Source organism: Strix aluco, chromosome 3 (assembly GCF_031877795.1).
Source record: "Strix aluco isolate bStrAlu1 chromosome 3, bStrAlu1.hap1, whole genome shotgun sequence".
Taxonomy (NCBI): Eukaryota; Metazoa; Chordata; class Aves; order Strigiformes; family Strigidae; genus Strix; species Strix aluco.
The window spans coordinates 23,076,054-23,089,109 of NC_133933.1; the positions used below are offsets into that span (position 1 = coordinate 23,076,054).

General features: G+C 49.4%; 1 protein-coding gene across 1 annotated transcript in view; it reads right to left on the minus strand.

Moving 5' to 3' along the window:
• The window catches only part of GALNT14 (polypeptide N-acetylgalactosaminyltransferase 14), a 103,444-nt gene that overhangs the window by 11,433 nt on the left and 78,955 nt on the right, over positions 1 to 13,056 (minus strand). Inside the window, exons 8-12 of the mRNA XM_074820619.1 lie at positions 11,232 to 11,316; positions 9,726 to 9,829; positions 5,137 to 5,263; positions 2,443 to 2,535; positions 1,037 to 1,120 (exon numbers count right to left, since the gene is read on the minus strand). Coding sequence (XP_074676720.1) covers positions 1,037 to 1,120; positions 2,443 to 2,535; positions 5,137 to 5,263; positions 9,726 to 9,829; positions 11,232 to 11,316 — 493 coding nt within the window. The remainder of the gene's footprint in view (positions 1 to 1,036; positions 1,121 to 2,442; positions 2,536 to 5,136; positions 5,264 to 9,725; positions 9,830 to 11,231; positions 11,317 to 13,056) is intronic.

The window sequence follows — 13,056 nt, forward strand, 5'->3', positions numbered from 1 at the left end:
ATGAGAGTGGCAAGATCTATTACAATACTGAACCACTGAGAGCAGTACATGGACAGGGATGCTGCAGAAGCAGCACTCAGAGATGGATGGATGGCCTTTATAAGAGGAAAAAATAAATAACACCGCACAAGGCAAACAGAGGAGCAAGGAATAGACTGTGAGCAGGCTGAAGGTCAGCCTTCAGCTTACAGGAGTGGGAAACTTTATAACAAACCAACACAGAGCTCTGGCACTCCCTGTGAATGCTACTGTGCAATGCCACACATGGCAAAAAAGCAAGAAAACAGCTATAAATCATTTTCACACTGTGATTCTGCATTCAGCCATTGCACCAGCAGGTCTCTGGAGATACCTCCAAAACTTTTGCATCCTTCCTGAGGATGGCTCCTAATGGTGACCGGGGGAATGGATGCAATGCTTTCTGGAGTAATTTTGGTGACTAAAAGGCATCTGTGCAAAAGTAATTCTGGTAGTGCATATTAAGCAAAGCATTAGGCTAGGAGTGAGGCAGAGCCACCTGAATACAGGTCATAAACTGCTAGAGTGGATGGTTTGACAACAGAGGAGTCTTGAGTATCACAGAACAGTGTGAAAGGACTGGAAATTACATGCTTGTTTTGTAAGAGTCATTAAGTACTGAAACAACCCACCAGAGGCTATGGTGGATTTTCCACCTCGGGATACTTTTGTAAGGAAAACTGACTATTTCCGTATACCACCTGTCTCACAGCAAGGGCAGGAGGATACCTGAGGAAGCCCCAAGAGCTAAGAGAAATAACTGGTGCTTTGCCCCTCACCACCCCTGTAGCAAAGAGCCACAGAGTGCAGGATCACAGAAGAACCATGTCACACTGTGAGCAAGCTGTTTAAAGCCAGCACAAAATTCACTGGGCCTTTCTGTGAAGCTCAAGGGAGGGGTTGCCTGTGTCCCTGGGGCAGTGTGGGCACTGGGGGTGCAGAGGAAGGCTCTGTGGGGCTGGAGGGATGGAGCATCCCACTGGCCTGATAGAGACACGTGGAGATCGCACATCCCTACCGAAGTTCGGGATAAACATTTTCCAGGTACCACTTGAAGCTGTGGCATTTCAACCTCTTCCGCAGCTCCACTCTGCTCTGGACACTGTGGGAAGAAAATATCATAGAGATACAATGGAAATCATGAAGGTGAGACCCAGTGCACCAGAAAGGGAGGCTGAGAGAAACCCCAACAGATATGCACAGAGAGCAAACACAAGAGCATCATCAGCTCTATTTTCAGGTCTCTTCTGCATGAGCTTGGGCAGTCATTTTGATCTCTGTCTCTTTGGAGGTCTCACTTGGTAAAATGGCATGATGACATGTTGCCATTTTATCAAGGGGCCTGGAGTTTGGTGGATGAAAAGGTTCATGGAAAAGTACAGTCATTTAAAAATGATTAGTAAAAAAAGGTATGCTATCTACTATATGCAATAAAGAAATCAATATATGCTATTGTAAGTTACTTTTAGTTTACAGGACTACAGAAGGCCTTGATTTCCAAGAGCACCTAAACACGCCTTTAAGTCAGCAGAAGTTAATCACATGGTGAAATACTTCTTTCTTTCATTAACCAGGGCAAAATTTCTGCTGACAGATCATGCTGTAGTGACATATTCTGAACTCCATCTCCTCCCTGGACCAGCCTCTACCCATGGAGCTGGTATGAGCTGGCATTTACAGAGCAGTAGGAAGCCTCCAGTACCTTCTCTTCACATAGGCTATCTTCTCTACACCCTCATATATTTAGCAGGACAGAGCTGTTACTTCATTTGGTGCTGATGGACGGGAAGAGGATATGAATTCAGTGGAAACAGGTTAGTCAGCAGGACTTCAATTTATTTATTGTGGAGATTGAAGAGTAGCCACAAGGAATTCGGGTTTGGATTTGGAAACCCCTGCAGTTCAAAGGAAACTTTCTAACGAAAGGAAGAGCGTATGAAAATGGGAAATTAACAAATACTGATGGTCCTCCTGACAGGGAGGCATTTCTGATTGTTCACAGAATGAATGGCAAACTGCCTGCATACAAAGCACTTGCTCCTTTCCAATAAAACCTTAGTGGGCCCAAAATCTGATTATTTTCCTGTCCCCCAGCTGCCAGCGAGGACTCTGGACTCTCCATGCCAAACTCTGCTCTGGGACCAGGAGTACTTGTACCTAATACCAAGAGCAGGAGATAGGCAGAAGGGGTTTTTCCCCCACCTTGATTTGGTTCACTCACCGGCATAAACCAGCACAGCATATAAACTAGCTGCTTATATGTTTCATTGCTGTGCTTATAGCATCTGCCTACCATTAGCATTTAATTGAGCGTTACTACAGAAACAACGCAGGCGGGTTTCGCAGCAGGGCGATGTCACTGTGAACACCCACTGCAGCAGGCAGGGCACAGGCAGGGCAAAGGCAGCAGAGAAAGACACTTACTTTCCATAAGGCCTCCCTTGGGCTGCAGGACGAGCCGCGTAGTAGTACTGCTTGAATTCGTCCATCCACACCTCCGCGGTGCGCTTGGTGTTTCTGAAGGAGGCAACGACAGACAGATGGAACCAAGAAAGCCTTCAAGGTGACACTTTCTAAAATGCATTGACTAATCCATCCTGCTCTCCTTCCATCCTCAGCTTGGTCTTTGGCTTCTCCCAAACCACCTTTGAGCCAGCCCATCCTTCACTACTAGAGAAGGTACTCCTCCCCATTACTCCAGGGACCAAACACAACAGGCCAAAGCTTGGGTGAAGATTCACCATTTCAAACTCAGCTGGGTGCCTCGCATCCACCAGACTCAGAACTGAAGCTTCTCTTAAGCATCATCTCCCAGGCAGGCATGGCTGGGGTTTTATTTAGTGGCTGCGATGGTGCTCTGAAAAGTGATGTAAAATTTGCCAAAGATTGAAGGCAAGTATTTCCTTTGCATCAATTCTCTATGGACTCTCCTGCTTTGCACTCCTGATTCCACTGAAGCAAATCTCAGCATTCAAAACTTAAGAGAAACCACCCCGGCCACAGTGCTGTAGCACAAATGTCAGTCTTCCACATCAGCCAGGTGTCTGCAGAAGGTTTATGAATCTCAGGAAATCTTCTGTTGACTTCAGATGGCTCTAACTCTCCCTGTAAATGGCTTTGTTGCTCCATGCCTACCTGCCTATCCCTGCCCAGGTCAGAGGAGTCCTCCAAGATTCAGCTCCAGGGCAGGCCAGTGCCTCCAAGCTATTGCTACCACACCACTAACTGCAGGTGCCACAGGGCAGGCTCTGGATCCAGCCAAGTCCCACACAAGCAAGCACAACACTGGAGCTGAGCTGTCTCTTGGACTGAAGTAGACACTGTGTGGAAAAAAAATCAATACCTGGCAGAAAGGTGGAGATATTTTTTGCTAACATCTCTTTTAAACAGAGGTACCACATAGCATCAGGTTGCCAGAAAGCTGCTTCTCCTCTCAGTCTGTGTACTGTAACATTAAGTTTAAGGCCGATAGATACCATAAGGTTAATAAAATCCCAGCTCCTAATGCCTATATTTGGAGATATGTTTCTCCAGACCACTTCAGTCCCTTGCTGATTCATGGTGCTTCTTCCTCTCTCTAAGGCCACTGCAATTGCCTAAGTGAACTTGGTCAAGAGATGCCTAAGTAAGTCACAGTGTCTACACCTCTACCTAACGTTCCCAAAGTGCAGGTTTTTTTGTCTGGCTTCCTGATCTCAGTCAGGTTTATAAGAAACATGGGGATAAATGCCGAGGCTCACACCTAAGCATTGATTCAGATCTCCCCAAAGTCCCCAGACGCCTGTGCCTGAGGTGCAGCCAGAAGACTGTACCCATTCAAGCTCCCCTTGCTCCTCCTGCAGGTGATGCAACACAGACGCTACCTTTTCCCTTGGGTTTGCAGTGGCTCCAACAGTGGAGGCTTTGCCACATAGCCTCTTCTGTAGGAGTCTTATTTCACTACTAAAAGCAAGAGCCCTCCTCATGACTCTCAAATTTGTGCCCTCCTCCTTGATGCCAGCAACGCCCTGTGCCCCTCACCTTTTGAATCCAGGTGACAAGGTCCCCTTCCTGCCCCACCTGCTGCGTGGCTGGAAACTGCATATTAGATATAACCAAGAGATGTAATTTTCACTCCCCCAGGTTGTTGTTTCATGCAAAGCATGGGGAAGCTGCAGAGAGCCCGGGTCAGTGGTAACACCACTGCAGGCGGCTGGGTCTTCACAAATACTGCCGGCTCTTTATAACACTGGGAAAGCCACACTAAAAGGAATGCCTGGTGTGTAAACACACACAAATGCAGTTTAGCTGAGAAACAACCCTGCATTAAGTGTAAGTGCCTCTGGTGTTTTTCTTTGTCATTTACTTAACGCACAACCTTCAACCTCATGCTCTAAAAGAGGAGGAAATCCTTCCTGAGTTCGCTAGCTGCTCCGATCATCTTTCCAATGCTGATTCCCACTTCTGGACTACCTCCTTCCTTGCCTGCTGTTTCCAGGATCTTGGCCCATTTCAGCCAGACGTTTCACTACCTGATTCAGTCTCTGTTCCTGCATGTGAGGACAGATTCCCTTCAGCTGAGATGCCCTGGCAGCTCACTCAGTGCCCCCACCATTAAGGTGCAGCCCATTGCTGCCCCTGCTTGAGAAGTAGCACCAGCCTGGACGCAAAGCTGCCCACTTCGGCACGCTGCTCGGCTCCTCTCTCTGAGAGGCATCAGGAACCAAATTTTCTGGTTCAGCTGAGCCACACTTAGCCCTCAGCTAAGGTCACTGGGAGCTGACAGACATTTCTAGCACCGTGATTTCAGGTCATTGTAAATGTGTTCTGACGATGTTAGGGTCTAAATCATTTGCTGTTACGGTAGCTAGTGCTCAGGGAGATGCTGGGGTCATTCCTCCATTTTCATGCTGATGAAAGGTACCATGAAGTGTCCTATTTCTGTCATATTCTTGACACTGTAGAAATCCTAAGGGAGAGTTGTACTGACTTGCATTTTCTTCGGCTCAGGAGATTCTCGCCCAGGGGTATTTCAAAGTTTTCCAAACCAACTTTACTCTCCATCTTCTCTGCTCCCTGCTCCCACAAGGCAGCACCTTATTCCACTTCACAAAAACTAAGCAAGCACAAAACACCTACTTAATGTATGTATTGGCGTTTCCCTCTGGAAAGACGTATGGATGTTTCTTCCGGAAGACATGTCCAACGCGGCTGCAGGGGATGATTTCCAGGCTCCCTCCACACATCCACACACGGAAAGAGATTTCTACAAGAAAAGCAGCTTCAGCGTTTTGTCTTTCTGTCCTACAGCAGGCTGGATCCTGGTGTTACCTCTCACTTTATCCTCTGCTACATTAAACTGGGGTAAATCAATTACCAGAGGGGCTTTCCTAGGCACAACTCCCTTAAAAGCACATTTCAAAGCTTCTTGTGATCTGTTTGAAGTCAGTGCACTTGAAACCTGCCTATAGCACAGCAGGTGCTATCACAATGGCAAGAGCGAGATGGTAAGTAGGTCCCTTTTCATGTAGACCCGCTTACATTGCAGAATCATCTTGCCAGTTTTGTGCTCCTGTAATTACTTCTGCACTGCCTATTTCAGAGTCAACTCCCTCCATAGGGCTGTCAAGTTCACCAGAAAAGGCCATGAATTCTACTTATTAATGACTACAACCATTATTATCTTTATGAATCCACCATTGATTCTGCAAAGTGAACAGAGCTATGCAACCATCACCTGTCCCAAAATGGATAGGAGCTTACCCTGCCCAGCACAATCTCTGGGCCGTGAGTGCCAACATTGCAGTCCAACAAGGCACCCACCTTCACACAAGCAAAGGTCAGTGGTGGGAGGGATTATCCCCAAAAAATCTGGAAAAGCTGTCAGTACAGAAAATGTCTCCCAGCTGCCCCAAGCTGCTCTCTGACTGGTCCACGGGGCCTTTGTGGAGGAAAACGAGCCTGTGGTACAATTGACACCAGAAGTTACGGGGCTCTTGGCAGGGAGCTGGATGAAATCCTAGCTGGCAAGGTAGGAGGGGTTGAGCAGAATGGCTGATCTAATGGGTCCATCTGGTCCTAACGCCTGTGAAGCTATGAATCTGCAGCTATATTGTCAGAAAGTCACGCTTAGACAGAACCAGCATAGAAAAGAAATGAAATTAAAAAGAAAAGGCTTCTGCAGTTCTTTGCATCCTATTTTATCATCTGTTGACAGTATAGAGCTACATGTAGCATGTATTTACTCCAAAACTACTAATTCCTTTTCACTCCCCCCGCTACCTTTAACTACAGAAGTCAGACAGGAGGCCACCCATCGTCTTTGCCAGCTCATGCTTCCCGCAGTCCCCTCACACACACCAGCGCAAGGATGACTTGTCCCCAGGTTGGATGTTGGCAAGACAAGTGCCTGTGGCAGGAAGACTGTTTGGGCAGTATGGACAGGAGTCCTCCTCCTCCTCCTCCACTGCCAGCCCACAAAGCTGCCATGCCTCCAAAAACAACTCACAGCTTCAAGGAGCAAAGGAGAATTGGAGCCCGGACCTCCACAGCCACCTACTCTCAGCACACATGGCTCAGCCACGAGGTGCACGTCGCTGCAGAGGTGGGAGCTGCCTTCACGTCGCTCCCATCCCTGCTCCCAGCACACCCACCTGAGCTGATGGAAACGGGAGGCTGGCACAGCCACAAAGCCCTCTCGTCTTGATGCCCAGGTCCAAAATTCAAGGCTTGAGCCCATCCCCAACAGCTGTCCCTGGCACCAGGGGCCAGCAAAGGCTGGGGTGGGAAAGCACAGCAAATCCCCTCCCCTTCCCTTCACTGCTATGTTTACAGGCAAGAGCTGCAACAGCAGCTGGAGCCTCACCACTTTCTCCAGCACTGGATATTAACAGGCCAATAAAACATGCCCTTGCACCGTGTCCTGGTGCTATATTGGGAGCAACAGCTGCAGGGAAATGAGATTACGGCAGGATGCGGCCACTGTAAGCTGCTGTGCTCGGTTCCCCTCGCACGTGGCTGTCACTCTCATTTGCCTGTGTGTCACAGCGCCGGCTGCACCGCCAGCACTACTGTGTAAATCAGAAGGGCGCCTGATAACGGGGGACAATCAGCTGAGCAGCTGTGAACAACAGTGTGGCTGTTGCATCGTGCCTTGCCCTCCTCTGGTCCTTCTGCTCAGCCTGGGAGAAGAGCAGCTCCCTGAAGCGCTACAAGGGAAAGACTTGCACTGTTCAGTCCTTGATTGCTCTTAATTTAAAGCCTAATGAAGAGGCGATCTCTGTGCACTGCGAACTGGAATGAGAACACAGTGCTGGGGAGGCAGGAGATGGTGAGGAGTCTGAGCTCTCTGCTTCAGACATGTTGCACCCTGCAGAGCCTGCTCCAGTCCCAGCAGAAGCAATTAAAGCACAGGTTTTGGCAGGTAGGGATGACCCACAGAGCCATCCCTGGCAGCTAACAAACAAGGTCTCCAGCCAAGAGCTAAACGCTTCAGGAGGAGGTAAACTGAGGCACCAGCAAAGGCATGGCATGGGGCCAGCTCAAAGAAGCCAGGGAAGCAGGAACCAACAGCGTGCTTCACCTGACCCTCGAGAGATGTCTCCAGTGTGGGTCACCCCTCTGAGTGACCCCCAGGAGAGATGCGAGCAGTACGTGCTGGGGTGCTCTGGGCTTGGCCTTAGCTTGGCCTTTAGCGCTTCTTGCTGGTCTGCCAGTCCTTCTCCCATTACTCATCAATTCATCTACAGGGGATTAAGAAAATTCAAGAAATAAAACAACTACAATGTCCTCCTTCTAACCCAAACATACTTTCTTTTGTTTTGCCTGAAGTCTCCAGCCCCTTCTAGCTGCCCAGTCAATAACATTAAAGGCAGAAGCGATGCTCCCCAGGACCAGTTTTGGATCCCCTCAGGACTAAGCTACCACAAAAAGCATGGTTCACTGCAAGTGCCCAAAATGAGGAGCTGCTCAGTCAGCTCCTGCTTTCTGTCATCTGCCCAGAAGTGACCGGAACCAGCAGGACCACAGCTGCCCTTGCCTGTGTACAAAGGAGAGGTGAGACACGCTGCCCTCGACTGCTGTGCCTGCAGGAGATGCAGCTTTGAGCTGGGTATGCTTCTGCTGTCAGGGTGATGGGCAAGATGGAATCTGCCCTGCTGCTCTGCAGACCTGCACTTTTTTGTTGCAGTGCTAACCTGCCTGGCTTCCCTCTGTCACGCTGATGCTCTGAGGCAGCGTTACACCCTGCAGCACAGCCAGCGCGTGCTCGGTTGGGACCAGCCTCCCGGGGCATAGCACCAGTAAGGGAAACATCACGCTCCGTAGGATGGGCAAGAAGCACAACGCCCATTGCAGGGCATCGGACAAGCTGACAGGATGGACCTTCCCCAGAGGGCAGGCTGCCCTGTCACTATTCTCCCAAGAGCAGCTCAGGCTGGCTGCTGTCAGAGATGAGTGACAAGCAGAGATGGACAGCGGGTCAGGCACAGTGGGGCAGTCCGTCTCCTCCTGTCTAGCTCCCTTCTTGAATGTTTTGTTTGGGCCACTGATTCAGCGGGGGAGGCAGGAGGGCTGCCACTCCCCTCCTAGGTTTCCTCAGAGCCACCCCACTCAGAGGAGCAGATGCTTTGGGTCAGTCTGGTGGCAAGACACCCACCCACAGAGAGAAAGCATGAAGGAGCAAGATCCTACTGCATAACGAGATATAAATAAATAAAATATGCTAGAGGAAAAAGGCATGTGAAGGAAACAACAGTGCCAGGCAGCGGATGGGTTACTGCAAGGCAGCAGCATCTGTTCCCTTGGATGACTGACAGCATCACCGTATGTGTTAAGACATAAGATCCTTCCTTCCTTGCTAGCTATCCTCCCCAGAGGTGTGAGCTATTAAAGCCAGGTTCTGATCTGTCTCCCTGACATTGAGTGCCTCCCCCTTCTTTCATGGATACAGTCTATTGCTCTGATCTGCAGCATTGCTATGGCTTCAAAAAGAGAAAACAGCCCAGTCTGATCCAGCTCCGCTCGACAATGGGGGACAAGGGACAGGCTGTTACCTCTTTCATGTGCCCTCTCAAGTGTGCATGCAGGAGATTTCTTAATGCCCATCCTGCCCCATGATAATGGACAGAGGTGACTGAATTTGGGTCAGCTCTTAACCTCTTTTTTTCCATGCAAGAAAAATGATAGTGTCAAGGAGAGCCTGGCAGCGCTCAGCCATCTAGTGATACAGGAATGAATAAGCAGCCATGTTACTTTGCCACCTGCTTGCAGCATGCTGATAGAGCTACTATTTCAGGCACTCTGCAAATTCAGGGAGGCACTGATGCCTGAGTTCATAGCTTCGAAATGCCGTCGTCAGACAATGGAGTAACAAAGACACTTTTTTGCTTTATTAATGAGAATATAAATCAGGAAAGAATAGAAGGGTGCATATGGTGTTCTTTCATCTATTGGTAACACCAAAGCTGAAAACTGTGGTTTAGGGTATTTACCTATAGAAAATCAAAGCAGCATGGAAGGCAGGGAGTCCTGAGTACCAACAATTCTCAGTTCTCATCATTCGTGGTTGTAGGATCTCTTACTCACCTGAGACCATAACCTATGAATTTAAGTGACAGAAACTATGCAGAGCACTCAAAGTAAAGTCCAAAATGACCTTGTATCCATCTGGCATGACTCAGGAAGAGAAGCCAACACAGCAAGGCATAGGAGGAAGAAGAGTGACTCACCGAAGTTCTCCCCACCCCAGATGTCCATAGCACTGTCGTACTTCCCCAGGTGGTTGAACCAGGATTTGTCGATCACAAACAGCCCACCGGCAATGATGGGAGTCCTGCAGAATTGGTAAGGGAAAAAGGGACACGCTCTCAAACACTGCTGCAGCACCTGGATGCACAGAAGCAGCCCTTCCCTTTGCCTCCTCTTCCATGGTCAGGACACTACCTATGTATCTCTTTCTCACCAAATGAGGACAACACACCTCAAAAAGCATCTGAGCCTTTTTTTCAGTTGCCTTGGTATTTTGCTGTCAATCATAAATTGCCTGGCACTTAATGACTGGCTAACGCACCCGTCAGCACAACTCCTACAAGCCCGAAGTTCACAGCCCTGATTGTAGGCTTCAGCATCAAAAATGCACTTAGCGCTCAGGGGGGGTTATTCACTCAGACGGGCTTTTTGCCTGGAGCCAGCCTATTAAGAGCACCATTCCACTGGGGAGGGGAAGGCAGAGCCAATTCAGAAGGGCTTTTTAAAAGCCATCACTAGCTGTGTGATCTTTATTTCAAAACAGGGTTATTTTTCATTCTTTGGATTAGCTTAGAAAACTGCACAGAGAAGGTCTGTGGAGGAGGGGAGGACAGACCCAGAAGATAGCTTGAGGAGACTCACCATTTGCTGGCACAAGTCCTGTCTCCATTCAACTGCAGACTGTGGACGCCTTAGTGTAGGCTTGGGAGGAGCTGGGGTGACTGCTGTGCCCAGCCCTACATGGCAGGACAACGAGGAACGCAAGGCAACCCTTTGGGAAGCCAGCAAGAGCCCCTGTTAACAACAGCGTCCTAAGCAGCAGCAGTGTTTTGCTCCCCTGCAAGCTTTCTGAGGCCCTGAACTTCCCCCAACACTTAGTCTCCTTCATGCCGCACACCTCAGCACTTCATGGCTGGGGATGCAGACACCAGCACTAGGCTTGCTGCCAGGAGATTTTCAGCAGAAAGAAGGATTCCCTCCATCCCACGGCATGAGGACAGATGGCATCTCTCCCATTCAGTTTTGCTCTCTCTCCTGAGAGAGCACATCCTGAATTTCTAAGGAGCCTTCAGCGAGGTCCAGAAGAGCAGTGCTGACCTGGAAAGGCTGAACTACACACTACATTTTTATCAAGTATGCTGAGGACACTGCCTTATTTTTAAGCGACAGCTGAGCTGAGAGAAGCAGGAGTCTAGAGCACTGGGCTTTTCCTCTAACCATATTCAGCCTCCTTAGCACTACCAAAACACAAATAACCATAAATATACCACTTCTACCCTTGTAGCACCCTCAGGCTTCAGTGTTGGGAGGTGAAGCTGTACTGCAAAACCCAAGCTAGCCAGGAGCTCGCTACAGGTATTAGAAGTTCAGAGATGTCCTGGAAGGAATATCACACTGCTATGGTGCATGGTGACACACATGAGGTCAGATGAGATGCCTGTCCTGCCCCATGTTCCTCAGGTGCCTCCTTCCCCCTCTTGACTTACTTAATGGGTTCAGTAGGATCAAGACGTTTGGCTTTCTGCTCCGGGGAAAGCTGCTCCCATTTGAAATGCAGACTCCAGTCAAAACCTTAAACAAAATTAGAGAAGTACCATGGGGAAATTAGAAATGGGTATGGATTAGGAGGCAATTCAGGCTGCAGAAGCTGTGTTTCATGGAGTATTTTCATAGAATCATAGAATGGTTTGGGTTGGAAAGGACCTTAAAGATCATCTAGTCCAACCCCCCTGCCATGGGCAGGGACACCTTCCACTAGACCAGGTTGCCCAAAGCCCCGTCCAACCTGGCCTTGAACACTGCCAGGGAGGGGGCAGCCACCACTGCTCTGGGCAACCTGTGCCAGTGTCTCACCACCTTCACAGTAAAGAATTTCTTCCTAATATCTAATCTAAATCTACCCTCTTTCAGTTTAAAACCATCACCCTTCATCACTACACTCCCTGATAAAGAGTCCCCCCCCATCTTTCCTGTAGCCCCCTTTAAGTACTGGAAGGCCACTATAAGGTCTCCCTGGAGCCTTCTCCAGGCTGAACAACCCCAACTCTCTCAGCCTGTCCTCATCAGGAAGGTGCTCCAGCCCCCTGATCATCTTTGTGGCCTGCTCTGGACCCGCTCCAACAGGTCCATGGCCTTCTTATGTTGGGGGCCCCAGAGCTGGACACAGCACTGCAGATGGGGTCTCACAAGAGCAGAGTGGAGGGAGAGAATCATCTGCTGGCCACACTTCTCTTGATGCAGCCCAGGATACAAGTGGCTTTCTGGGCTGTGAGTGCAAATTGCTGGCTCATAGTCAGTTTTCCACCCACTAATACCCCCAAGTCCTTCTCCTCAGGGCTGCTCTCAATGCACTCTTCGCCCAGCCTGTATTTGTGCTTGGGATTGCCCTGACCCATGTGCAGGACCTTGCACTTGGCCTTGTTGAACTTCATGAGGTTTGCACAGGCCCACCTCTCCAGCCTGTCCAGGTCCCTCTGGATGGCACATCCCTTCCCTCCAGCGTGTCGACCGCACCACACAGCTTGGTGTCATCAGCAAACTTGCTGAGGGTGCGCTCAATCCCACTGTCCGTGTCACCAACAAAGATGTTAAACAGTACCAGTCCCAACACCGACCCCTGAGGAATGCCACTCGTCACTGCTCTCTACTTGGATATTGAGCCATTGACAGCAACTCTTTGAGTGTGACCATCCAGACAATTCCTTATCCACCAAGTGGTCCATCTGTCAAATCCATGTCCCTCCAATTTAGAGAAGGATGTTGTGAGGGACAGTGTCAAAAGCTTTGCACAAGTGCAGGTAGATTATGTCAGTTGCTCTTTCCTTATCCACCAATGCTGTAACCCCACTGCAGAAGGCCACCAGATTTGTCAGGGATGATCTACCCTCGGTGAAGCCATGTTGGCTGTCACCAATCACCTCCTTATTTTCCATGTGCCCTAGCATATTTTCCAGGAGGACCTGCTCCATGATCTTGCTGGGCACAGAGGTGAGACTGGCTGGCCTGTAGTTTCCTGGGTCCTATTTATTTCCCTTTATAAAAATGGGGGTTATGTTTCCCCTTTTCCAGTCAGCGGGAACTTCACCAGACTGCCACGACTTCTCAAATATGATGGACAGTGGCTTAGTCACTTCATCCGCCAGTTCCCTCAGGACTCACGGATGCATCTCATCAGGTCCCATGGACTTGTGCACCTTCAGATGCACAATTGTCTTGATGGTCTTGAACCTGATCTTCTTCTACAGGGTGGACAGTTCTTCTTTCTCCCAGTCCCCACCTTTACCTCCTGTGTCTTGGACGGTGTGGCTGGAG